The sequence below is a fragment of the Paroedura picta genome, chromosome 3, assembly GCF_049243985.1.
Source record: "Paroedura picta isolate Pp20150507F chromosome 3, Ppicta_v3.0, whole genome shotgun sequence".
Classification (NCBI taxonomy): domain Eukaryota; kingdom Metazoa; phylum Chordata; class Lepidosauria; order Squamata; family Gekkonidae; genus Paroedura; species Paroedura picta.
Genome location: NC_135371.1, coordinates 134,983,200 through 135,007,643, shown reverse-complemented (window position 1 = coordinate 135,007,643; position 24,444 = coordinate 134,983,200). Strand labels below are relative to the sequence as shown.

General features: G+C 43.0%; 1 protein-coding gene across 4 annotated transcripts in view; it reads left to right on the top strand.

The window, feature by feature from the left end:
• The first annotated feature begins 5,622 nt into the window (after window positions 1-5,622).
• ASPSCR1 (ASPSCR1 tether for SLC2A4, UBX domain containing) overlaps window positions 5,623-24,444 on the top strand; it is a 121,918-nt gene continuing 103,096 nt past the window's right edge. The window contains exons 1-3 of one of the 4 annotated variants that reach the window (XM_077328040.1): window positions 5,623-5,643; window positions 8,448-8,503; window positions 12,221-12,335. In XM_077328040.1, coding sequence (XP_077184155.1) covers window positions 5,638-5,643; window positions 8,448-8,503; window positions 12,221-12,335 — 177 coding nt within the window. In that variant the 5' untranslated portion in view covers window positions 5,623-5,637. Of the gene's footprint in view, window positions 5,644-5,684; window positions 6,240-8,447; window positions 8,504-12,220; window positions 12,336-24,444 lie in introns of those variants that run through there. The other 3 variants (XM_077328041.1, XR_013229447.1, XM_077328039.1) reach the window with 3 other exon arrangements.

The following is a 24,444-nucleotide window of genomic DNA, read 5'->3' as shown; positions in this document are numbered from 1 at the left end:
TCCTTCCTAGGGACAAACTGGTGTCTTCCCACTAGGATGCTGTAGGGGAGTGAACTCATTATTGCCAGCATGAAGTCTCTACAGAGGGGTGGACTAACAAGATTGTAGAAGTATTACACCATTCTCCCAGGACTTAATTGGATGCCCAAGGCAGTGGGGGCACATACATAGGGATATGATGGAAACATTTTTGACCATTCAAACGTGACTAATCTTTCTTTCAAGGCAATAAAGATTTCAGACTCATTCAGTATATTTTTTAAAAATCCACTGGAAATCCAAGTTGTGTGATTTTAGATTCAGTGGTTGAAAACCATGATCTGCATTGTGGGTCCATCTTTTAAAAAAAAATTACTCAGCTCAGCTCTAAAAAGTATTTTAAGCCAGAATTTAAATATTATCAACCAAGCCTTGGTTTCTAAAAAATGTCGACCCATCTCAGCACATAACATGGTATAGGGCACATGCTTAGGCACCCAGAAAATTTGATGGAAGAAAGTTCCCTGGACCCTTTCTGTGTTTCTATTTAAGGCTTTTAACCAGATGGGGATACCATAGAGCAACTGGGATAAAATTTTAGCCTTAAAGACTCTTATAACCAATATATAATATTGGTTACTTTCTAAGAAATTAAAACATTTAATTTGCACTGAGGAACACTTAGCTAAGTTGGAAGCTCACAACAGACAGGTCATTTAAGATTATATTTGTATGTAATGCCTAAATAGCTGAAATTCTTAACTTGATCAATTGTCTTGATCCCCAATGCCCATTTCTTTGGATTCTAACTCATGGGAAACAAAATAAAACTTTAGATTTCAGATAATCAATCAGTAGGGAGTTGTGTTGACAATAAATATACAAGCAGTTGAGAAATATTGACAAACCAACTCTTGAATAGGAAAGGATAGCTGTATCATCTGCATACAATAGCATGGGTTTCGCGCATGAGTCAGCTTTTGGAGGATGTCCATTGATCAGATTACAATTCTGAGCCAAGTTAGACAGGTACAAGAACACAACCTTGTTTCACTCCTTTAGTGACTGGAAGCTTAGTGGGTAGGAGGCCCTGGGTAGAATATCTGACTTGACACAAGGTCCCAGTATACAGTTTCCAAAGTAAAAACAATAAGGGTAGATCAATTTTGAAATGCTTCATTTCCCATGCTGTGAATCACCGTGAGACAATTAGAAGAGCAATGGTTGTTGTTGTTGTTAGGTGCAAAGTTGTGTCCGACTCATAGTGACCCCATGGACAATGATCCTCCAGGACTTCCTGTCCTCTACCATTCCCCGGAGTCCATTTAAGTTTACACCTACTGCTTCAGTGACTCCATCCAGCCACCTCATTCTCTGCCGTCCCCTTCTTCTTTTGTCCTCAATCACTCCCAGCATTAGGCTCTTCTCCAGGGAGTCCTTCCTTCTCATGAGGTGGCCAAGGTATTTGAGTTTCATCTTCAGGATCTGGCCTTCTAAGGAACAGGCAGGGCTGATCTCCTCTAGGACTGACTGGTTTGTTCGCTTTGCAGTCCAAGGGACTCGCAAGAGTTCTCCAGCACCAGAGTTCAAAAGCCTCAATTCTTTGATGCTTGGCCTTCCTTATGGTCCAACTTTTACAGCCATACATTGCAACTGGGAAGACCATAGCCTTGACTAAACACACTTTTGCTGGCAGGGTGATGTCTCTGCTTATCAATGGTATAAAAGTTAAATAAATAAAAATAAATTATAAATACGGCTTCCCTTGGAATTGAGTCAAAAGCATTTTTCAAATCAATAAATGCTACAAATAACTGTTTTGTTCCAAAGTTCATATCTTTTTCAGCTAGAGAAGCTGGAAGCAGGCAATGATCTAGTGTAGACTGCCCCTTAGAAAAACCTCTTTGTTCTGGGCCAATAATTCCAGAAGCACTCATCCACAAAATAAGATGCCATTCAAAATGTTTAGCATTGAGTTTGTGAACTATGGAAAGTAAACTACTTGGGCAAAAATTTTCAGGTAGATTTGGATAATCTTTTTAAAAAATTGGAATGGTTAAGCCATGAATCTAGAATTACTCCAAAGTGATTTATGAGTGTAAATAAATTAACAAGAGGGAGGGACCATCAGAAAGAAAAAATTTCAGGATCTCTGCTGGGAGACTGTCTAGTCTGGGGGATTTCCCTACTTTTAGTTAATCAATTCTAGAATTTCTAGAATATCCAAATTCTTAGTTAGAGCTGTGGATGAGAAACTAAATATAGTACAATAGTGATCAGGCCAGATTTGAGGAAAAATATTAGAAGAGGCCCAATCAAACTTAAAACCAAAGCAATCAGAGATCAATGGCCAAAAAGTCTTGGAGTTATTCGATTTTAAGGCTAGTAGCAATTGCGCCCATTTGTTTTCAAAAATACTTTAAAAAAGCAGACATTGTAACTTGGACATTTTCTGTTCATAGTACACTTTTAATGTATCAGGATCATTTGAAGCACAAGCCTCTCTAAAAAGAGACCTCAGTATTTTCTTCTCTGAATAACATTCTAAATCAAAACAAGATGAGGGTATAGGGGAGGGTAAAGAAACAGGCTTGGCTAAGGAGCCGAACAATTCAGTCAACTGGTCATATGCAGAGGTGGTCTCCTCATGTGATTGTGCATTAGACCAGTGGTCCCCAACCTTTATTAGGCTGGGGACCGGCAGGGCATCGGGCCGCGCCTGCGGGGACCGCGCCCGCGCGGGCCATGCCCGCGGATCGGGCCGTGCCTGCGAGCCACGCCCGCGGATCGAGCCGCGCCCGCGGATCGGGCCGCGCGGGCACGGCACGGCCCTGATTCCCTCTCCCCGCCCTCCCGCAGTAAGTAGCTTCCCGGGCCGCAAGCTTGTGGCCTGGGAAGTTTTTTACTGCGGGGGGGGGGGGGCGGGGAGAGGGAGCCCCGGCCCGGCACCATGGCGTTTGTGGCCCGGCGCCGGGCCGTGGCCCGCAGGTTGGGGACCACTGCATTAGACAACATTGTTCTGAGTCTTGAGAAAGGTTCTGCCTCTAAAGCCAAAGGTAAGTTCTCCTCAATTTGGGGGGGACGACGACAACAATCTAATTCTTAATATATTTCACTGTATATTTTGTTCTGCTGCAAAAGTTTTTAGATGTCCAAATGCTTTCTGAGGTAATTTTGTATACCTTACATTATGATGATGCAGCCAAGCTGAATGATACTGCAGAAAATCATCTTCCTCTGATTCAATAGGACCTTTCATCAAATGGTGTCGAATATGTCACAAAATAAAATGTTACATCATAGCCACTTAATTTTATTAAATATTTGTAACACAGAAAAGAGCAAATGTCCAGTATTGCTATAGACTAACATGGTTACCCATCTTGATCTATTTGCAACATAGTAAAACTGCTTTAAAATTATTAAAATATTTATTTAACTTACATGCTGCCACTTCTAGCCAGCTAGTCTGTAGCGGCTCGTAACATTTAATAAAATACAGTCCTGTTATTATAAAATAACAACAAAAGACCCTCCCACCCACCTCTCAACCCACCCTGTTCAAGCCCCACTGTCAACTGCCATGCATCCAGGGAAAGATGTAGAGCGGAATGCCAGAGGAGGGGCAGATCTTCCTCTACCTGGCTGCAACCAAAATGGGAGAAAAGCAATACAATATAGTACATATCTTTATACAGTATGGAGCAAAGAGGTGGCTCTAGGTCCAACACTACCACATATGAGTTGTGGCTCTCTTCAGTTCCAATATGTGTAGTGCTTGATTAGAATAAGGACTGTCAGGCATGTGCCTGCTGGGGAAATCCATCTGTATTCCAGAGGGCACATACATTTAGAATCATGGGCTCATAGTGTTGGAATGGGGTCGTACAGACCATCTAGTCCCATCCCCTGCTCAATGCTGGATCAGCCTAAAGCAGGGGTAGTCAACCTGTGGTCCTCCAGATGTTCATGGACTACGATTCATGGACTACGCTGGCAGGGGCTCATGGGAATTGTAGTCCATGGACATCTGGAGGACCATAGATTGACTACCCATGGCCGAAAGCATCCAGGATAAGGACCTGTCCAGTTGCTGTTTGAAGACTGTCAGTTGGCACTTCGACCTAGCCACTGTGATCCACACAATGGTCATCTCCATGTTAGACTTCTGTAACTTGCTCTATGCAGGACTGCCATTGAAGCTGGTTCAGAAACTCTAACTGGTCCAAAAGAGAGCCAGTTTGGTGTAGTGGTTAGGAGTGCAGACTTCTAATCTGGCATGCCGGGTTCGATTCTGCACTCCCCCACATGCAACCAGCTGGGTGACCTTGGGCTCGCCACGGCACTGATAAAACTGTTCTGACCGAGCAGTGATATCAGGGCTCTCTCAGCCTCACCCACCCTACAGGGTGTCTGTTGTGGGGAGAGGAATGGGAAGGCGACTGTAAGCCGCTTTGAGCCTTCTTCGGGTAGGGAAAAGCGGCATATAAGAACCAACTCTTCTTCTTCTTCTTCTTCAAAATGCAGCAGCTCAGATCCTTACTGGAACCCCATGGGGAGTACTTATTATAACTGTGCTCTCCCAGCTGCACTGACTTCAGATTGGAGACCAGAGCAGGTTCAAAATTTTGATTCTTACATTCAAAACTCTACCATCTGGGACACTTACAGTATATTTATGAGACTGCTTCTTCCACTATGCCCCCCAAAGAACACTGAGACTGAAAGATCAAAACTTGCTCAGGATCTCCAGCCTCAAAGTGGTAAACTTGGTCTCAACCAGGGCAGAACATTCTACCTAGGGAGATCAGGGCGGGACTTACTGTTCTGTTGGGTCTGCCAGATGGAGCTGTTCTGCCAGGTCTACGGTTGAGACCAGGAAATAATACCAAGAAGATGTTGGCCTCTCTGCCTGAGAACCCATCCAACTAACTAAATCTTCCAAGCACTGATTATTGCCTCCTTAGCAAGATTTTGCTACAATAAATAAATAAATTTTAATTTGTAAAGAGGCAGCTTTTAAAACAATTTTATAAAACTAAATTAAAATTTATAATTTGATTAATGCTGTATGTGTGTGTGTGTGTGTATATATATATATATATATATATGCCCCAAAGCATTTTCCCCCTCTCATCCAAGAGCTTGAAAGTTCTTTTACAAATGTTGTTAATCTTTAAGGTACTGTTGGAATTAGCTTTGCTCATTTCTCTTGGTATTTGATGTATTCACAGCTTTATATCTTTAAACACCCCTTACATAGTTTTAAAAAAACAATAGTGGTCTGAGCAATAACTTTGGGAAATTCAAAAACTTGGTCCCTACCTAGTGATTTAGCGTTGGGTCCTACTAGAAAGTATTATGCTATAGGTATTTTGGGATCTAATGGACTAAATCTACCTGTAATTTTTTTGTTTTGGTGCAAGTACATTTCACAGGAACCGGATACGAACTGGAGCACTCTGCTAATGATACTTAACACAGATTTGTCAGCAACTGCCCACATGGAAGTGATATCCATTTATTTTTACTGCCCTGTTTGCAATAGCCGTGAGGAGGAAAGAAACTTAAACGAGAGTGAGAAAAGCTAACTCGTCGGGGGGGGGGGGGGGGAGAAAAACGTACGCTCTTGCTCCCAGCCGAGTTCCAAGTCCTCTCATGACGGTGAGTTCATTTCAAGGTTGCCGCCGCCCCCCCAGTAGGCAGAAATTCAGCCGGTGAAGGTTTCCTGACGCCTGGAATTAAGCTAGGTGGGAAAGCAGCACAACAGCTTAGTTAGGAAGGGGTGGGAGACGGCCGCAGCAGTCGCGGGCGTGAGATGTTTGTTCCCAGCATGCGTAGGAAGCCGATCTTCTTCTTCAGTGGGAAGCCCTTTATGCCTACGTTAATGGAAGAGGGCAGTGTCTGCGCGAAGCGGAGTCTTCCTTGGTGAAGGATGCACCTCCATTGAGCGCAAGAGGAGTCCCGGCAGTATTGTGCTGCGAGGCCAACGAGCGGAGAGAAAGCGTGAGGCGGGGCGGCTTCAATTGTAGCCGCGCCCCTTTGCCGTGGCCATTCGGCTCAGCTATCGAACAGGCGGCACGACCGGGCAGCGTCGGCGGCATCAGAAGGCCGGACTGTTGGGCGGGGGGAGAGAGAGAGAGAGAGAGAGAGAGAAGATGTCGGCGGCTGGCGGCGCGGGGCTTTCCACTGTCTCGGTTCTGACTCCGAACGGGCGAAGAGTGACGGTGCGGGTAGGCCCCAGCACCGCGCTGCTCCAGGTGGGTTTGGTTTCAAGAACGGGGAGGCCAGACGGATAAGCTCACTCTGATTGGCTCGGGGGCGGGGGGGAGGGGAAAATGAACTCGTTCTGATTGGACTACAGGGCAGAGAGTTGCACGGTTTTCTGTTGGGCCTATGGTGGGAGTAGTTTTTAGCTGAAAATATTGTCTAATCATTTGTAGGAAGAGAAAGGCACGAATGCCCCGCTGTATAAAGTAATGGAGTGGTTTTCCTAGGTTTACAACAGAAAAAAATATACACGTCTGTTCATACGCGACCATTAATGATACTCAGTTTACTACTCCTGAAGAAATAGTTCCTAAATGCTCTAGAAACGACCCTTCTCTGTTGGTAGAGATTAAGAGCTTCTATATAACTTCAGTGGAAACAAATATTAAATGCCTTCTGTGAGTGAGGTGCCTGTAAGACCTTTGGTTGTGTTGTTGATATTTCTTTTTAATTTTGTTTATCCTCTTTTGAGGATCAAGTACTTGCAAAAACAGTGAGGCATACTATCTGGATTAAAAAGCAAAAAAAAAAAAAAAAAAACAACCCCAATCTGGCCTACAAGACTAGGTGTCACATGAGGTATTGCTGTTTTTGTGACTGCTTTACCTAGAAGCCTGTAAACTATGTAATACCTTACGTTTCCTTGTAATTTATTCAATTCATATACTAGATCAGATCAAGCCTGAAATCCTTAGAAGCTAAAATGACTAGCATGGTGTAGTGGTTAAATGTAGCAACCTGTAATCTGGAAAGCCAGGTTTGATTCCACACTCTTATGCAGTCAACTGTGTGACCTCGGGCAACTCACAGTTATTAGAGCTCTCTCAGCCCTACCTACCTCACAGGGTGCCTTGTGGGAGAGGAAAGGAAGGTGATTATAAACTGCTTTGAGACTTCTTCAGGTAGTGAAAAGTGGGGTATAAAAACCAACTCTTCTTCAAACTGAGGCTGTCATACTATGGCTATTAGAAAAAACAATAATGCTAGGAAGATTGAAGGAAGGAGGAAAAGAGGAAGACCCAACGTGAGACAGATTGCTTCTATGAAACAAGGCACAGCTTAGATTTGCATAGGGATGCCAATCTCCAGGTGGGACCTGGGTCTCCCCCGGTTTTACAACTCATCTCCAGGTAACATAGAATAGTTCTCCCGAATAAAATGACTGCTTTCAAGGATGGACTGCGTAGCATTGTACTGCACTGTCTCTCCCCACCCCAAATCCCACCCACTACTGACACTAGCCCAAAGTCTTCAGGTATTTCCCAACCCAGAGTTGGCAACCCTAATATTTAAAGACCTAAGCAAAGCTGTTAATGATAAGATGTTTTGGAGGTGATTTATTCATAGGGTTGCCAGTATGTCAGAATTGACTTGATGGCACTTAACACAGAGACACATAATCCTTAACACTATTTCGCTCCCTTATATATTTGGGAAACAGCCCCCTGGGAGGATACTGTCCAGGGCCCTGTCTGTCCAGGTCCACCCTGATTGGCCCTCCCCCTACAGCTCCCACCCTCCCTCCTTGCCTGCTAGAATCCTTGTGGCTGTGGCCTCTATTATCACCCACAAGAAGTGAGGCAGGGACACGGCTTTGCAGCCCGCAGGTACACTCCTGCTGGGAGGGAGCCAGGGAGGGGAGTTTGGAGCCCCTTGTGGGCCGCAAAGCCCTGTTGCCACCGCCAGGGGGGGGGGCTTCCCACTCCCTTTAGCCCGCTTTGTGGGCCAAAGAGAGCCGCGGCCACCCTTTCACACCCTCCTGCCTGCTGCGCCTTTCAAAGCCCATTTTTAAAATCAGCTTTGATATTAGTGCTACCATAAATTTCACTCCAGGGATCCCTGTTCTTCCCCAAATTCATTCTGTCTTACAGAACTCATGATTGTTTGGCCTTTCAATCTTGGCTTTAAGTGAATTTGAAGGGTCTGCTTTCTAATTGCAGTAATGCAAACATCCTGGGGTTGTTTCCTCAGAATAATTGTAACTTCTCTATGGTGATTTTCAAGCTGTTGGTTTTAGTGCTCTGAAGTTGCTTCCTCCATGTCATGATGATTGTTAGTACAGATTAGTATCCCTATTTAGTCCATAATCATGTGATAGGAGGGAGGGGGAAGAGAGGATACTATAATAAATGGCCAATGTTCTTTACAGTGAAAATCATCTGCATTCCAAATTAACTCACTCTCTATTCTGTGTACAGGTTCTGGAGGAAGCTTGTAAGAAGCAAAATTTCAGTCCCAATGAATATGACTTGAAGTGAGTCCTACCGTTTTTATTCATTTGTTTCCTGCTTGGCATACTGCCCTCATTTTGCAATTCATTCTAATAGGATGCTTCTAACACAATCCACAGCCATTTTCTTCTGGCGCTCTGTTGAGTATCTCTTATGAATTGATGCTGAGTACTGTAAGGATTTAGAAATTCACTAACTTGTCAGATTTAGTATTATGGAAGCCTATTTTTCCTTCTTCCTCCACTTCAAATATATCAGACACTTATTAGGAGGTTATATCCATCAGTGAAATAATACCTAAGCTGCTTGTGGTTTGCTGATGGAGTAAAGCAGTCTTTCTCCAGACCTAAGGTATTCAGTGATCTCCAGTTGTGGAAAGCTCTGGTTGCATGTTGAATGATGGAGGATGCTTTGCTTAAACGATTATTCTTGGGCTTCTTCTAAAGCATCCTTAAACAGTACAATCTTTATAACCCAGAGTAATAACACCAACAAATGTGTGATTATGTAGACTGAAAATCAAAGTATTTTGGATTAATTGGTCAGCTACAATTTTAGCTTTTATTGTATGGTTCCAGTTGTGGGTCTTCCACCTGGAGTTGATTCCCTTTCTTTGCAGAGTTACAGCAGAAAGGTTAATCATTATCCTTTTCATTATAATTATAACTAGTTGCCAAGCCCATTGCATTCAGGAATATAACGGGTGCTAGATTGGGGTGTGTGTGGAGTGGAAGAACTCTGCAGATGACCTCCCCCTCCCCCCAAGACATAGAAAGGCTGCAGGCACCTGTTATGGAACTCACCAGCAGAGGCAGCTCTCACATGGCAGGTATATGCAACCTCCAAGCCTCAGAGAGAAGTGGAAAGAGCAGGGCGTGGAGGACAGAAGGTGATTGGCTGGCTGCTGAACAGAGAGGAAGAGGAAGAAGAAGAGATGGTTCTTATATACCACTTTTCCCTACCCGAAGGAGGCTCAAATCGGCTTACAGTCGCCTTCCCATTCCACTCCCCACAACAGGCACCCTGTGGGGTAGGTGAGGCTGAGAGAACCCTGATATCACTGCTCGGTCAGAACAGTTTTATCAGTGCCATGGTGAGCCTAAGGTCACCCAGCTGATTGCATGTGGGGGAGCGCAGAATCGAACCTGGCATGCCAGATTAGAAGTCCGCACTCCTAACCACTACACCAAACTGGCAAACTGGAAGAGGAGGCACTCGGGTGGGACAGCCACCCTGAATGGGTGTTAAGCACTGAGTGGCACTTAAGCCATGAGACATGCTCCTCTTCCAAGGCCTTACCAGAAATATATTATGTGGAACAGATAATTCTGCACTGAAAAGGGCTAGAGATGTAAAAAAAAAAAAAGAAGACACTGGGAATTAATAGACTATGGCAATAAATCAATCACTGTTGGCCTCTAATCCTGCAATTCCTGATTTTTAAATAAAGGTTTACAAATTGTTTGTGGAGAGTAGGGAATGGCAATTGCAACGACTGAGGCAAGGAACGTTGCATGCTTGTGAGCAGGACTAGTCAGTAGTACTTCCCAGTGAGCAGTACTTCCCATCTGTACAGTACCCAAAGGTCAAAAACTGTAATGAATCAGGTTTGGGAATTACGGTATCTCAGCAAAAGAAGAGAAAACACAGAAGCAACATTAATAAAGGATGATGTCACATGAATACTCCTGAAAATAGTGCTGCTGTAAGTTAGATAATGCATAGCATGACATCCACATAGTGGAAAGCCTTAGTGTTTTCCCTGCAGAGAAGTTTCTGGTAGAACTAATAATATCATGGTTTTAAGTTGCAGGGGGCCAACCTGAGACATTTGGGTGTTTGAGGTAGATTATCCAAATGGTGCATACCCCCTGCCTCGAGTTAACTTGGGGAACAGTTAGGAAGCATCTTGTACAAGTCTATGTGAAATGAATGGAAATTACAAAAATACTATCATGGTCTTGGTTAGATCCTCCTCATTTCTGTAGAGTGCATGTAGGAGACTCTTCAGGTATATTGTGCCCAGTAGTTCATATTAGGTTGTGTCTAACTCCATTGCAAGAGTCACATGGTAGGGCCAGTTTTGGCTGCAGCAATTATTATATATTGCTTGCAAATTGCATCTTGCTATTTTTTGCTCCAAATATTTTGCCTTATGCCTTTAAATTTTACTACAGCATCCCTTCTTAAGATATGCAACCCCTTGAAATGGTAATCAGTAACTCATTGATGGTTGGCTGGCAACTGCCATTTCTAGATATTAAATTAGAAAAAATCTTAAGGTATAGTTAATATAAGCCTCAGTAATCTTGATTACTAGATAATTGTTGCATGCTGTTAATTGTTAAATAATTGTTGCATGCTTTGGATTTTATTTTGGAAAAAGGAGCAAACAAAATATATTTACTGTGTGTGTCAAAGAAACGGCATAACATATAATGGAATTTTAGGAGTATTTTGGTTAAAGATTTCAGCCTTCCAGTAGCCATGCATATCAATGCAGTAACTCGAGAAACTGATCTCAGATGCCTTGGGGACCAAGCAGTTTTTGGGGATACAGCTTACTATGAAAAACCAGAGTTACACCAATAATGTCTGATGATGTTCTGTTGCATATAAAACCCATCCAGCTCTGCTGATCAGTCAGTGCCATCACTCTGGCAACAAGAAAGTCAAATAAGTAAGTTGATTCACTGGTTATCACGATCACGATGGGTGAGTCAGAAGCTTAGTTGCTAGAGATCAAGCTGCAAGGGAGGAGGCAGGACTGTGACTCGTCCATTGGGCTATTTAAGACCGAGCCAAGGAGAACTTTCATGTTGACCTGCATGTTTGGCCCCAGCCATGTGTCTGTGGGCCTTTACATATATTGTAATACCGTGGGATGAATCAATAGAAAAGTTATTTCCATATTACATTTAAAGGAACTTTAGTTAGAATGTTTCTGTAGTTGATATTTCTCTTTAATGAGTGTCAATCAGGAGTCAATGCCTTCTGGTTGGCCTTGCAATTCAGGCTGTATTTATGGTTGTCACCTACGCCCCAACCTCCTGTAGTTCTCTGACATGCGCAGTATGGATGAAGCAGATTTTTGTGACTCAGTATGCCATTCAAACACTGCTGAGCCATAGTTGAGACCTCTCCAAATTCTAGAATTGGTGCAAGAATAGGGTCTTGCCTCTGCACTTCAGAAGCTACCTTGCACTTCTTCTCTAACCAGGCCCTATTACTTTAGTGCTGGAGGAGATCATAGGCAGCGTTGATCATGTTGTGTCTGGGAAGTTCTGAGTGTTTCCAAAATGCACTATGAAATCAGATGAGGAGAGTCATCATCTTGCTAAATGCATCTGCAGACTCCTGGGAGGAGTATGAATATTTAAATGTTGGGTAGGTCTTGGATCATTGTCAAGTTATTACTTCCATAAACAGAGCTAAGTTTTTCGTTCAGTCACTAACTTCATATGAAATATATGCCACTGAGTAAGGGCTCCTCCTGGAAGCTACAGTGCACTGTCAGGCCATTGATCTGCATACTGCTGGTAGGTTTTAACTTAAAACTGATAGGTTCTAAGACAGTCTTTCTCAGCAACTATTTCAGGTCCTGCTGGGACACAGCTTCATTCTGATGGCTGAAAACAACAACTTGGTATTCTAAAATCTTTGTGTTTGAGGAAAACTGATAAAATTATCTGATGCAGCATCAGAGCAAAAGGTCATTTGGGGTCTTTTGTGTATTACAGGTTTCAGAGGACTGTACTGGATCTTTCTCTGCAATGGAGATTTGCCAACCTCCCGAACAATGCGAGACTGGAGATGGTGCCAATTTCTCATAATAGATCAGGAACTGAAACTATGGTTTGTTCTTTACATTTTATGTTATGTTTAAATCTAATTCTTACATTCTACAAAAAAGAAGATGAAGAAGAGTTGGTTCTTATATGCCATTTTTCTCTACCCAAAGGAGGCTCAAAGTGGCTTACAGTCGTCACCTTCCCTTTCCTCTCCCCACAACAGACACCCTGTGAGGTGGGTGAAGCTGAGAGAGCCCTGATATCCCTGCTTGGTCAGAACAGTTTTATCAGTGCTGTGGCGAGCCCAAGGTCACCCAGCAGGCTGCATGTGGGGGAGTGCAGAATCGAACCCAGCATGCTGGATTAGAAGTCCACACTCCTAACCACTACACCAAACTGGATCTCCAAAATGCACCAAAATGCAACATCATCAAAGGGGGGAAGCAATTACCTACTTATGTTTCACTTTTTTGTAGGTTGTTTTCAAAGATTTCCTGTATGTTTAAAACCTAAAATCCACCCAGACCTTTGTAGGTGTTGTTTAAAGATAATCTCTTATCTTTAAACAACACCTACAAAGGTCTGGGTGGATTTGTAGGTGTTGTTTAAAGATAAGAGATTCTCCCACAGCAGATTTTCACCTTCATTTTAGATAGCTACCGTTTATTTTAATGAACTGTTAAGTCATTTTGATTCTTACCCCATAATAATAACAAACCTTTTAACATCTTCCTCTACCACATCCTCCCTGCAGGTTCCTCATGGCACTCTATAGTTGTTCCCATCTTCTCCATCCTCCTTTTTTTTCAGCAATGTTGATGATATTTATTGAAAGAAAGAGGAGGAAAAAAGAGCTGGAATGTATGATGGCATTAGGAAGAACTTTATTTCCAAAGGCAATTCCTCATACACTCCAAAATATTTCTTTCTCTTTTATAAATACCTGGGATCCTGTTTCTTTTAGCAGATTCTTTGACATACTTCCTTACATTTGGCTGAGCTGATCATTCCTCACTGCCATTTGTTCACAGAGAACTTTTAACTTCCCATTTGGCCATCACTAGGATCACTGAATTTCTTCCATTCTGCAGATAGTTGGACTGGATGACCCTGTAGGTCTCTTCCACCTCTATGATTCTGCGACTGACTTTTAGCAGTACTTTGAGGAATAGCCATTTAGGATGCATGGATATTGCCTGGATTCTTGGAATGTAGCCTAAATGGGTTGTTGGTGCACATATCTACAGTTGATTTCTTGTCAGAAGGCACTTCTATAACAGTTGAGTTAGTGGCATTTGGAGCCTTCCAGTTTTAGGAGAGATAAGTATCATCTTAACCCTTTACTACTGCCTAAATTGCTGAATTTGTTTTCAGTTACGGAATGCTTATGTAATTTGGGGCAGGAGTGAGGATGCCTCAGAATATTTTCCTAATATTCTACTATGATGGTATCCTCTATGCTTACTTAAACAATTAATCCTTGCAATCTCTAGACCTCTAAAATGCTAAAAGAAAAATTTTTAAATACCATACCTGTAGACATGGTGAGCAACAGAATTTGAGAAATCATTTCAATGATTCAAAGAATATTTTGGATTGTGTTGGTACAGTGCTGTCAAGGGACTGGAGGAGGGCAGTTCCTAATGTCTACAACAGCCTTTCTCAACCTTTCTACCATTGAGAAACCCCAGGTTTCAAGAAACCCCAGGAGTGGCCATGATCTTCCAGAATATGGTTGGGAAGCATAGTTATGGTCCACCCAGGGCCCCTCCCATTCCCATTTCCTCCAGGCCCATCATTGGCCAATTTAGGGGGGTGGGACGGGACAGGACAACATGACCATATATGGTTATACCACCTGATAAATGTTTAACAATTTTTTTAAATATCTAAAATATTAACTCTTATCCATTCCGAAAACCCTTCCAGGGCCATCAAGAAACCCCAGGGTTTCATGAAACCCTAACTGAGAAAGCATGGTCTGTAAAGAGGAGTTGCTACACTCAGATTTGTTTGAGAGCCATGCAGTCTTCTGTGCTCTTTAATTTTAAGTGTTCCAGTTTAGAGTGCAGTTTCTCTGTGACCACGGAAAGGCCTGTATGTGGTCAGAAGTACTTTTCTGTATCATATGCGATTACGTCATATCTGTTTATTTAAAGAAAGTCAGTGGGCAAAGAGGGTAAAGATTAAGCACGAACAAAGACTTTAAGATTAAGCACTATTCAGCTGTCTGTAAGACTATTAGTTCTTCCCCTTTGGGTAAGGTCTCACAATAAAAACGAATTAACAGTTGAACTACAATCCTTAAGTTTTTTCCGAGTTTTTCTAAATAGCATGTTCTGACCATTTCTGGGGTATGAGAGGAACTGCTGTAAAATTAGACTAATGTTATAAAAAAAAAAAGATTTGGAGGGCCAGGCAGGGAGCCCTCGTGGCTAGGATACAGCTACCGCACAGGAGTCCCGTTACCCTTTGGCCTCACAATCATGCTCCTACAGGTCTTGTAGGATGAGGCAGCGGGAGCTCTCCCTGAGCAAGGAGACTTAGGACTGCAGCAGGGCTGCTGCGCAGAAGCTGTGTTGCCCCTTGCCTTCTGCCCTTGCTCTGTTGATGTGGGAGAGTAGGGAGGGGCAGGAACTGAGGTGGGTTGGAAAGCAGACGTAAGCAGGCAGTGAAAGTGGTTGGTCTTGGCTGCCATCCAGCAGGTGTGAGGAGTCTGGCACAAAGTGCAGGGCGTCGGTGGAGGATGAGGCCATCTATCCAATGACATGCTGACCCTCAGTGGGGGAGGGAGGCCCTCCCCTCACCCTGAGAGACAGTCATAGGACTGACATAATTGGAAGTATGGTTATGATTTCATGTAATAGTATTATGATGATGATTTTGTTTGCTTTTATTCATTGTAAACTATTCCATTGATTAATCAGAGAACCAATATTTAGCTGCCAACAACAAAAACATGAGCTATCAAACTAATTGTTTAATAGTTTAATCCCTTTAGTAGTTTAATCCCTTTGTATCTGATAAGCATAACTGTGCAACCTACAGATGGTTAATTATGGAAGAGTTGGCTGGAAAAGGGATATACTGTTTGTAAGAGGTGATATAACCATCTTCAAGTACTTGAAAGGATGTCATATAGAGGATGGAGCAGAGATGCTTTCTGTTGCCCAAGACCATCCGACCAGAACTAATGTATTGAAATTAATTCAAAATAATTTTCAGCTAAATATTCAGAAGTTGCTGATAGTACAGTTCCTCAGTGGAAGAGGCTTCCTTGGGAGGTGGTGGGTTCTCCTTGGAAATTTTAAAGCAGAGGCTAGATAGCCACCTCACAGAAATGCTGATTCTGTGAACTTAGGCAGATATTGAGTGGAAGGGCAGAAAGGACTATGTCTGTGCTTGGTTTTTGTGACCCTTCCTTATATGCCTGGGGAAATGCTAATCACCACTTTGGGGTCAGGAGGCAAATTTCCTCCAGGCCTGACTGGCCAGGGATTTGTTTTTTTCGGGGGGGGGGGAGAGGGGAATTACCTGGGCATGAAACTGGGGTCATTGTGGGTGGGCAGGTAGTTATGAGTTTCCTGCTTTCCGCATTTCAGGATAGAGCAATGTGTATGGCAGCGATGGGCTTCATCTCCCCCCCCTTCCTCAACAGGATTGCTAATGAGGGGGATGGGATTGATTGGTTTTTTTTCCTTTCTGCTGTATCTTATGTTTTCTTGATTTACGATTATGGATTTCTGTGTTTTATGTCTGGGGTTTTAAGGGGAGTTTTATTGGGAATTTTTATCCAGACTATTGTAACCTGCCACGCGCCTATTGGGAGTACCAGGTAATAAATTGAAATAATAATAGTTTCGTGCAGGGGGTTGGACTAGATGATCCTGGAGGTCCCTTCCAACTATCTTTTCATTAATAACTGTAAGGTGAATGCCAGCAAACCTGGTTATTATGTGGAGGGGACCTGCAAGGACTTTTTTTTCTTGTGTCCCTTTTCCCACTATTTCCCATTTTCTGCCCTGGCAACTGCATAGCTTCTCCCCTGTTCCTTCTACTGACTAAACAACTCTGGTCTTGGGCAAATGAAACTAGCATTGTCTGTTGATGTTACCATTAAGTAATTTGCTACATATTATCTTGTTACTGTACATCAGGGAATAGTGACCGAAAGTCAATGGTGAAACTTCAGCAGGAAATCAACTGTTGGCTCAGCAAGCGGAATGGGTTTGGTGGAGTTTAATGTCCTTCCTAACTTTGAACTGCTGCCTGAAATGCTGATTCAATTGGCAGTGTGTATTTCTGGGAAGAGTCTAGTACCTGGTGATGTCAGTTGGCAGCCCTATTATGTAACCAAGGAGGCAATGAAATAAATTGGGAAAGCCATGTTAATATTGGGATGAATCATTCATCAGAAAGAGGAATGATGTCCAGATCTATTAAAATGCATATAATGAACAAATCCAGTTGTAATCAAATTTGGACATGGATTCAAACTTCCCCCCTTTGATGATGTTGCATTTTGGTGCATTTTGGAGATCCAGTTTGGTGTAGTGGTTAGGAGTGCGGGCTTCTAATCTGGCATGCTGGGTTCGATTCTGCACTCCTCCACATGCAGCCAGCTGGGTGACCTTGGGCTCGCCACGGCACTGATAAAACTGTTCTGACCGAGCAGTGATATCAGGGCTCTCTCGGCCTCACCCACCTCACAGGGTGTCTGTTGTGGGGAGAGGAAAGGGAAGGCGACTGTAAGCCACTTTGAAATTCCTTCTGGTAGAGAAAAGTGGCATATAAGAACCAACTCTTCTTCCTCTTCCTCCTCCAAGTATTAACCTATAAAATAGTTTTGTTTTGGGAAGGTTCACCAAATTAGTAAGATATATATTGAAAACAACAAAGGCTTGTGACAGTTTAAGTCCAGATGGTTGTTAGTCTATATAGAATGTAATGAAGTAACCTTTGACTCATGACAACCTATGCTAGAATCAATTCTGTTTATCTTAACAAACTCCTGGACACCTATTTTTATTTTGTGATGCTTTAAAGTCTAATGAATTTATTATGTAAGCTCTCATGAGTGAAAGCCTACCTTGTTAGTTAATTCTAAATGATTCTTTATGAAATAGATAAGTAATTAACAGTATTATTGTTGATCCTGAGTAATAATCTTTTAATAACACAATGAATTATTGATAATATCAGAATCCATTATCTACTGCATTAAGCAAAAGGGAAGTAGAAAAGATAGTTGGTGAAGATATGTGCTTGTTGTATCTCCAAACAAGGGGGTAGGGTTTGGTCTTTGCTGCCATTAACTTTTGTAAAGGCCAAACACAACAAGGGGGTGGGTAGGTAGCTGAGGGTTCATTGCTGTTACACTGAGCTACTGAGGAATTTGGAAAAGAGTAAGTATTAAAGACTTGGCAAGATGGCAGGGAATTCCTTGTTCTTTTTCTACATCTGGCAAAAGGGATCAATATTTCTAGATGTTCTACTGAGCCTGAAAAGACCCGTTCTCCCAAATTAGCATGCTGCAAGCAGAGCTTTTCTTACCCCAAGGAAGGACCAGTAGAAAAAGTGTCCATATCAGTGGTCAACCGGTGAGCATGTTTGGGTTTTTGTTTGTTTGCTGACAGTTTGCAGTTTTATGGCAAACCTATGCAGTTTTCAAGGCAAAAGACATTCAGAAGTGGTTAGCCATTGCCTACCTCTGCATAGCAACCCTAGATTGCTTTGATGGTCTCCTTTCCAAGTACTGACCAGGGCTGACTTTGCATAGCTTTTGAGTTTGTTTAAAGCATTTGTCGAATGATCTAATCTAAATCACGCAAACAGAATCTGCCAGATCTTCCAAGGACAGGGAATGGAAAGGGTTATCTGTAGTGGTAAGACACAGGTGAGGAGTAAAAGAAAAAGGATCAGTATCTCATTCTTGGCAACCTGTGTTATTACAGATCCCTTTAAATTTTGAATACTCTGTTGTCTTCAACTCTGGCTGAACTCATGTGTTCTGGTATGCTTTTTCATGGACTCTGGCCAGGGTTGAGTACAATTTGAATTTTTTGCTTCTGAAGTGGCAGATTGATGAAAATCGCCTTGTGTTTACTTCCTTCTAGCGGAAGGAAGGCAGCTGAGTATAGCCCAATCTCGTCAGATCTTGGAAGCTAAGCAGAGTCGGTATTTGGATGGGAGACTGCCAAGGAATGCACTGCAGAAGAAGGCAGTAGCAAACCACTTCTGCTTCTCACTCGCCTTGCAAGCCCCTCGTCGGAGTAGCCATAAGTCAATGGCACTTATTTACATATACTTCCTTCTCAAATATTTTTTATTTTAGGTAAGAAACATGTTTTAAAATGGAGTGTCAGTATCTCTGTGCAGTAAGGAAATATGATTATGTTCAAGATAGAACAGAGTAGGAATCAGATTTGATTACTGGTGCTATGTATAGAATCATAGAGTTGGAAGGGGCCATACAGGCCATTAGTCCAACCCCCTGCTCAATGCAGGATTAGCCCTAACCATGCTAAAGCATCCAAGAAAAGTGTGTATCCAACCTTTGCTTAAAGACTGCCAGTGAGGGGGAGTTCACCACCTCCTTAGGCAGCCTATTCCACTGCTGAACTACTCTGACTGTGAAAAACTTTTTCCTGATATCTAGCCTATATCGTTGTACTTGAAGTTTAAACCCATTACTGCGTGTCCTCTCTTCTGCAGCCAACAGAAACAGCATCCTGCCCTCCTCCAAGTGACAACATTTCAAATACTTAAAGAGGGCTATCATGTCCCCTCTCAACCTCCTTTTTTCCAGGCTGAACATTCCCAAGTCCCTCAACCTATCTTCATAGGGCTTGGTCCCTTGGCCCCAGATCATCTTCGTTGCTCTCCTCTGTACCCTTTCAATTTTATCTATGTCCTTCTTGAAGTGAGGCCTCCAGAACTGCACACAGTACTCCAGGTGTGGTCTGACCAGTGCCGTATACAATGGGACTATGACATCTTGTGATTTTGACGTGATGCCCCTGTTGATACAGCCCAAAATGGCATTTGCCTTTTTTACCGCTGCATCCCACTGCCTGCTCATGTTTAGTTTACAATCCACAAGGACCCCAAGGTCTCGTTCACACACAGTGTTACCTAGAAGCGTATCCCCCATCCAGTAGGCATGCTTTTCATTTTTCTGACACAGATGCAGAACTTTACACTTATCTTTATTAAATTGCATCATGTTCTCATTTGCCCATTTTTCCATTGTGTTCAGATCTCGTTGAACTCTGTCTCTATCTTCCGGAATATTTGCCAGTCCTCCCAATTTGGTGTCATCTGCAAACTTGATGAGTAGTTCCTCCACCCCCTCATCTAGATCATTAATAAATATGTTAAAAAGTACCGGGCCGAGCACCGAGCCCTGAGGTACCCCGCTACTTACCTCTCTCCAGTCTGATGAAACACCACTGACAACAACTCTTTGAGTGCGGTTCTCTAACCAATGCCCTATCCACCTAACTATCTGAAAATCCAGATTGCAGTCCTTCAACTTATCCATCAGAACATCATGGGGAACCTTGTCAAAAGCTTTACTAAAATCCAAGTAAATGACATCAACCGAATTTCCACGATCCAGCAAACCTGTTACTTGGTCAAAAAAGGAAACCAGGTTAGTCTGGCAAGACCTGTTGGAGACAAATCCATGCTGACTTCCTTGGATCACCAAATTGTCCTCCAGATGTTTGCAGATCGCTCCCTTTAATATCTGCTCCATTACTTACTTACTTACCCCACAACAGAGGTCAGACTCACTGGTCTGTAGTTTCCCGGGTCATCCTTCCTCCCTTTTATGAAGATCGGATGTATTGAGTATTTTATTGGCATCTGCTCCTATTAGGACAGAGCTGATTATTGTACTGTTGGGCAGTGAGCCTCCATGGTGGAGTGGTTAAGAATGGCAGTGTGCTGCCCTGCCAGGCCATGCATCAGGTATCAATTAGAATCATAGAATCATAGAGTTGGAAGGGACCTTATGGGTCATCTAGTCCAACCCCCTGCACTATGCAGAGCACTCACATCCCAATCGTTCATCTACTGTAACCTGCCATCCCTTTGCTTTCACAGAATCAGCCTCTCCATCATATGGCTATCTAGCCTCTATTTAAAAATGTCCAATGATGGAGAACCCACCACTTCCCGAGGAAGCCTGTTTCACTGAGAAACCTCTCTGTCAGAAACTTCTTCCAGATGTTTAGATGGTGTGACATAACTTGTTCTTGCGAAACCCATGCTGAATCTTAGAAATCACAGCTCTCAGTTCCAGCTGCTCAAGGACTGAGTGTTTGATTATTTGTTCCAAAATTTTGCCAGCTACAGATGTCAAGCTGACGGGTCGATAATTACCCGGATCCTCCTTTTCCCCTTTCTTGAAGATGGAGACAACATTTGTCCGCCTCCAATCGTCTGGCACCTCACCTGTTCTCCAAGAAGTGTCAAAAATAATGGAAAGAGGTTCAAAGATGACATCTGCAAGTTCTTTTAGTACCCTTGGATGCAGTTCATCTGGCCCAGAAGACTTTGTTTCATTTAAAGAAACTAGGTGTTTGTGGACTGTTCCAACAGTGATCCTAGGCCACCATTCCCATCCCCTGTGTTGTGTTACGTTTTTGCCACATTGATCACTATTTCCCTCACAAGAGAAAACTAAGGAGAAATAGGAGTTAGGCAGATCAGCCCTCTCTTTATCATCTGTTACAATTTCACTTTGTTGTCCTAGCAGTGGTCCTATGGTGTCTCTATTCTTTTTCTTGCTTGAAATATAACTAAAGAAGCCTTTTTTGTTATGTTCAGCATTTCTTGCTAGCCTAAGCGCATATTGAGCTTTAGCTTTTCTAACACTCCCCCTACAATTATTGGTTTTTTGTTTATACTCATCCTTGGTAATAAGGCCTTCCTTCTATTTCCTAAATGATTTTTTTTTATTCCTCAAATCTTTTGACAACTGCTTATGGAGCCAACTTGGCTTCCTTCTTTTCTTCTCAAGGGAATTGTTTGTGATTGAGCCTTCAGTATTTCACTTTTAAGAAACTCCCAGCCCTCTTGGACTCCCATCTCTTTAAGTCTTTCTGACCATGGTTCTCTACGCAACATACCTTTAAGTCTGTGAAAATCAGCTTTCCTGAAGTTCAGTCTATACATACGACTGCGTTTTCTCTTTCCCACGATTGAAAATTCCAAAAGCACATGGTCACTGCTACCAAGTGTGCCCACTACTTCCACCTCATCTACCAGTTCTTCCCTATTGATGAGAATCAAATCTAAAATAGCAGAACCCCTGGTTCCCCTCTCTACTTTCTGGGAAATGAAGCCGTCAGCAAGACAAGTTAAGAATTTAACGGAGTTTGCATTTTTAGCAGAGTTGGTCTTCCATCAGATATCTGGGTAATTGAAGTCACCCATGACCACTGTTTCCCCCTTTTTTGAAAATTGTGTAATTTGGTCTAGCAGTATCTCATTCAAGTCCTCTGACTGGCTTGGTGGTCTATAGCAGACCCAATACCGCTCTCATTTCCTACTCCTTTTATATTTACCCAAATACACTCAACTGAACTTTCATGCTTGGGTACCTGTATTCCTTCACATATATTGCTACACCTCCCCCCTTCTTTACTTGTCTGTCCCTTCTGAATAGATTGTACCCCTCAATTTTAGTATTCCAATTGTGAGTATTATCCCATCACGTTTCTGTTATTCCTATTAGGTCATAGCCCCCTTCCTCTATTACGACCACTAGTTCCTCCTGCTTGTTTCCCATACTCTGTGCATTGTTGTAGAGACCTCGTTGTCCATCCTTTGTGTGCCTCATGGTTTTGGTTTTTGAACTTCGTTGTAAGCTAGTAGTTCCCTGCTTATGTAACATTCCCTGTAGATTTGAGATCTCTTCATGTTCAGATCTTGCCATCATACGAGGTTAGTATACCACAGGAGACAGGCATGAGTATGGCTGGGAGCCAGACTGGGGTCAAAATGTTACAGAGAGTTCCAAAAGCATACCGTGATTGAGTTATCGGAAAGCAGTCCTGAGTTGACCCCTCGGGAACCAAGGGGAGGTCATGGACCAAGCCAGGGTTGGTAAGCAGCAGAGTCAAGGAGGCAAGGTCAGGACCCTGGAACAAAGCTGAGCCAGGATTAGGAGCTGGGAACAAAGTCAAAGAGCCACAGTCAGGAACCAGGAACAAACGAGCAGAGCTTTGCTGTAGTGAGCAGGAACACTGGATATCTAGGCAGACAAGCTGAACATGTATGTGTTGCATGCACAGAGAAGCTTGCTCCAAACCTCTCCTAAAGTACACCGTGGCTGTGTGGGGTAGCTGTCAACTGAAGGGACTGTAGCTGGGCCTAGTCCTCATTTGAGAAAGGGCCCTCAGCTGTGCACCAGTATGCTGACAGCATGCTGACAACCAAGTCGATTGGCTGAAAGATCAGATTTGTGTGGGAGCTCATCAGAAAGTGCCAAAGGCACTGGCACTACAGGTGGGTTCTAATCTGGTGAGCCAGCTGGGTGACCTTGGGCTCATCACAAGCAGGAGCTCTCTCAGCCTCACCTACCTCACAGGGTGTTTGTTGTGGGGAAAGGAAGGAAAGGCGATTGTAAGACTTTTGTAAGACTTTTTCAAGCAGTGAAAGGTTGGGTATGAAAACCAACCCTTCTTTTTAGAGTTAAGAAAGCTGCAGTGCTATCCTAAGCAGAGTTATGCTATTCTAAGTTCATTGAAGTTAATGGGCTTATAAAGGTGTATGTTGGTTTAGGGTGGCATTGTTAAAAATCCTAGGTAATCAGGAAGGGAGAGTTGCTTTGAATGATAAAACATGGAGTTGGGGAGGATGCATGTTTGCCAGAATCAGACTACCAGATTCTGCAGGTGAGGTTTTACAAAGATGTCATTAATTTAGTTGTGTTACCCTAAACCAGCAGTTCTCAAGCTTCTACCTCTGTGACCCTGGCGGCGGCGGCAGGGGCAGCCCACTCATGTACGTGGGCGACGTCCGTGTGCCTAGGTGCACAAAAATCAAGGCAGCGTGGAGGCGGCCAGTGCCATGGCTCCGCCGTCACCACCCGCCACCGCCACCACTCGCCTTCACCTGCTACCGCTGTGGGCTGCAGCTGCGGCCAGCAACCTAGCAACCCCGTGGAAGGGGCCAAGCGACCCCAAATGGGGTCGGGACCCCAAGGTTGAGAACCGCTGCTCTAAAGCTATGATGTTAGGTAAAGCTGCGTATATGAAATCTATTTTCTCTGTTCATCAATTGACTGTTTCTTAGAAATGCATACACTGATTTTTCTATAGAATTGTGAGTACTGAACCCTGGAAGGAGGGATGTTATAAAATGTGTTCATTAATATTCAGTAATGTAGTGAATAATGTAATTATTCTTGGATTTGTATTCCCAGTAGCATTTGTTAAAAACGTTCTGCCTTTAGAAATAGATGTATGGAAGACAAGGAAAGCTAATCGTTTGAGTCAGGGGAAGGATACTGTTACAAAGAACTAATGTATAGCGATTCAATTCAACTATTAATCAAACTTGTACTTGTATTCATAAACTTAGAAATTAATTGGCACAACTTTCTATTTTCTGGATAAAAGCTTAACATTTCATCTATAGTTTAGGATTTCTGTGAAGCTTTTAAAAATTGCCTGAATATGGATTTTGTGGCATGTATCGCTTTGAAGTGTTGCCTAGAAAACTGATGCAATTGGCAATGTGGGTTTATCCTGTAGTCTAATAATGTCAGCTGTCAGCACACTTATCCAGCCAAGGATAATCTGAAGGCTGGTCTTGACTTGAATGAAGAAGAAACTGGTAAAACCATGACAATAATAGGATGAAACTGCCCTGGCCCCTTAGGGTGTGTTCCCAAATCCCAGCAGGTCCCATCTTTTAGCATGCTGTGTAATTGACAGCAAATATACCCTACCAATAACAGCAGCGGGGTGTGAGATCTTGTAGTGCCTGGGGTCGACTTTGAAAAGAGCTCTCTTTAAAAAACCGGAAAGGTTTTGTTGTGTCTGTCTCCTCCAAACCCTTGAATACTTCAGTGATGAGGACTATATAAGGAATGAACCAAGTTGGGGTAATAGTTCTCTTGCAATGCTGCCAATTCTGGAAATGTTGTTAAGTGTTTT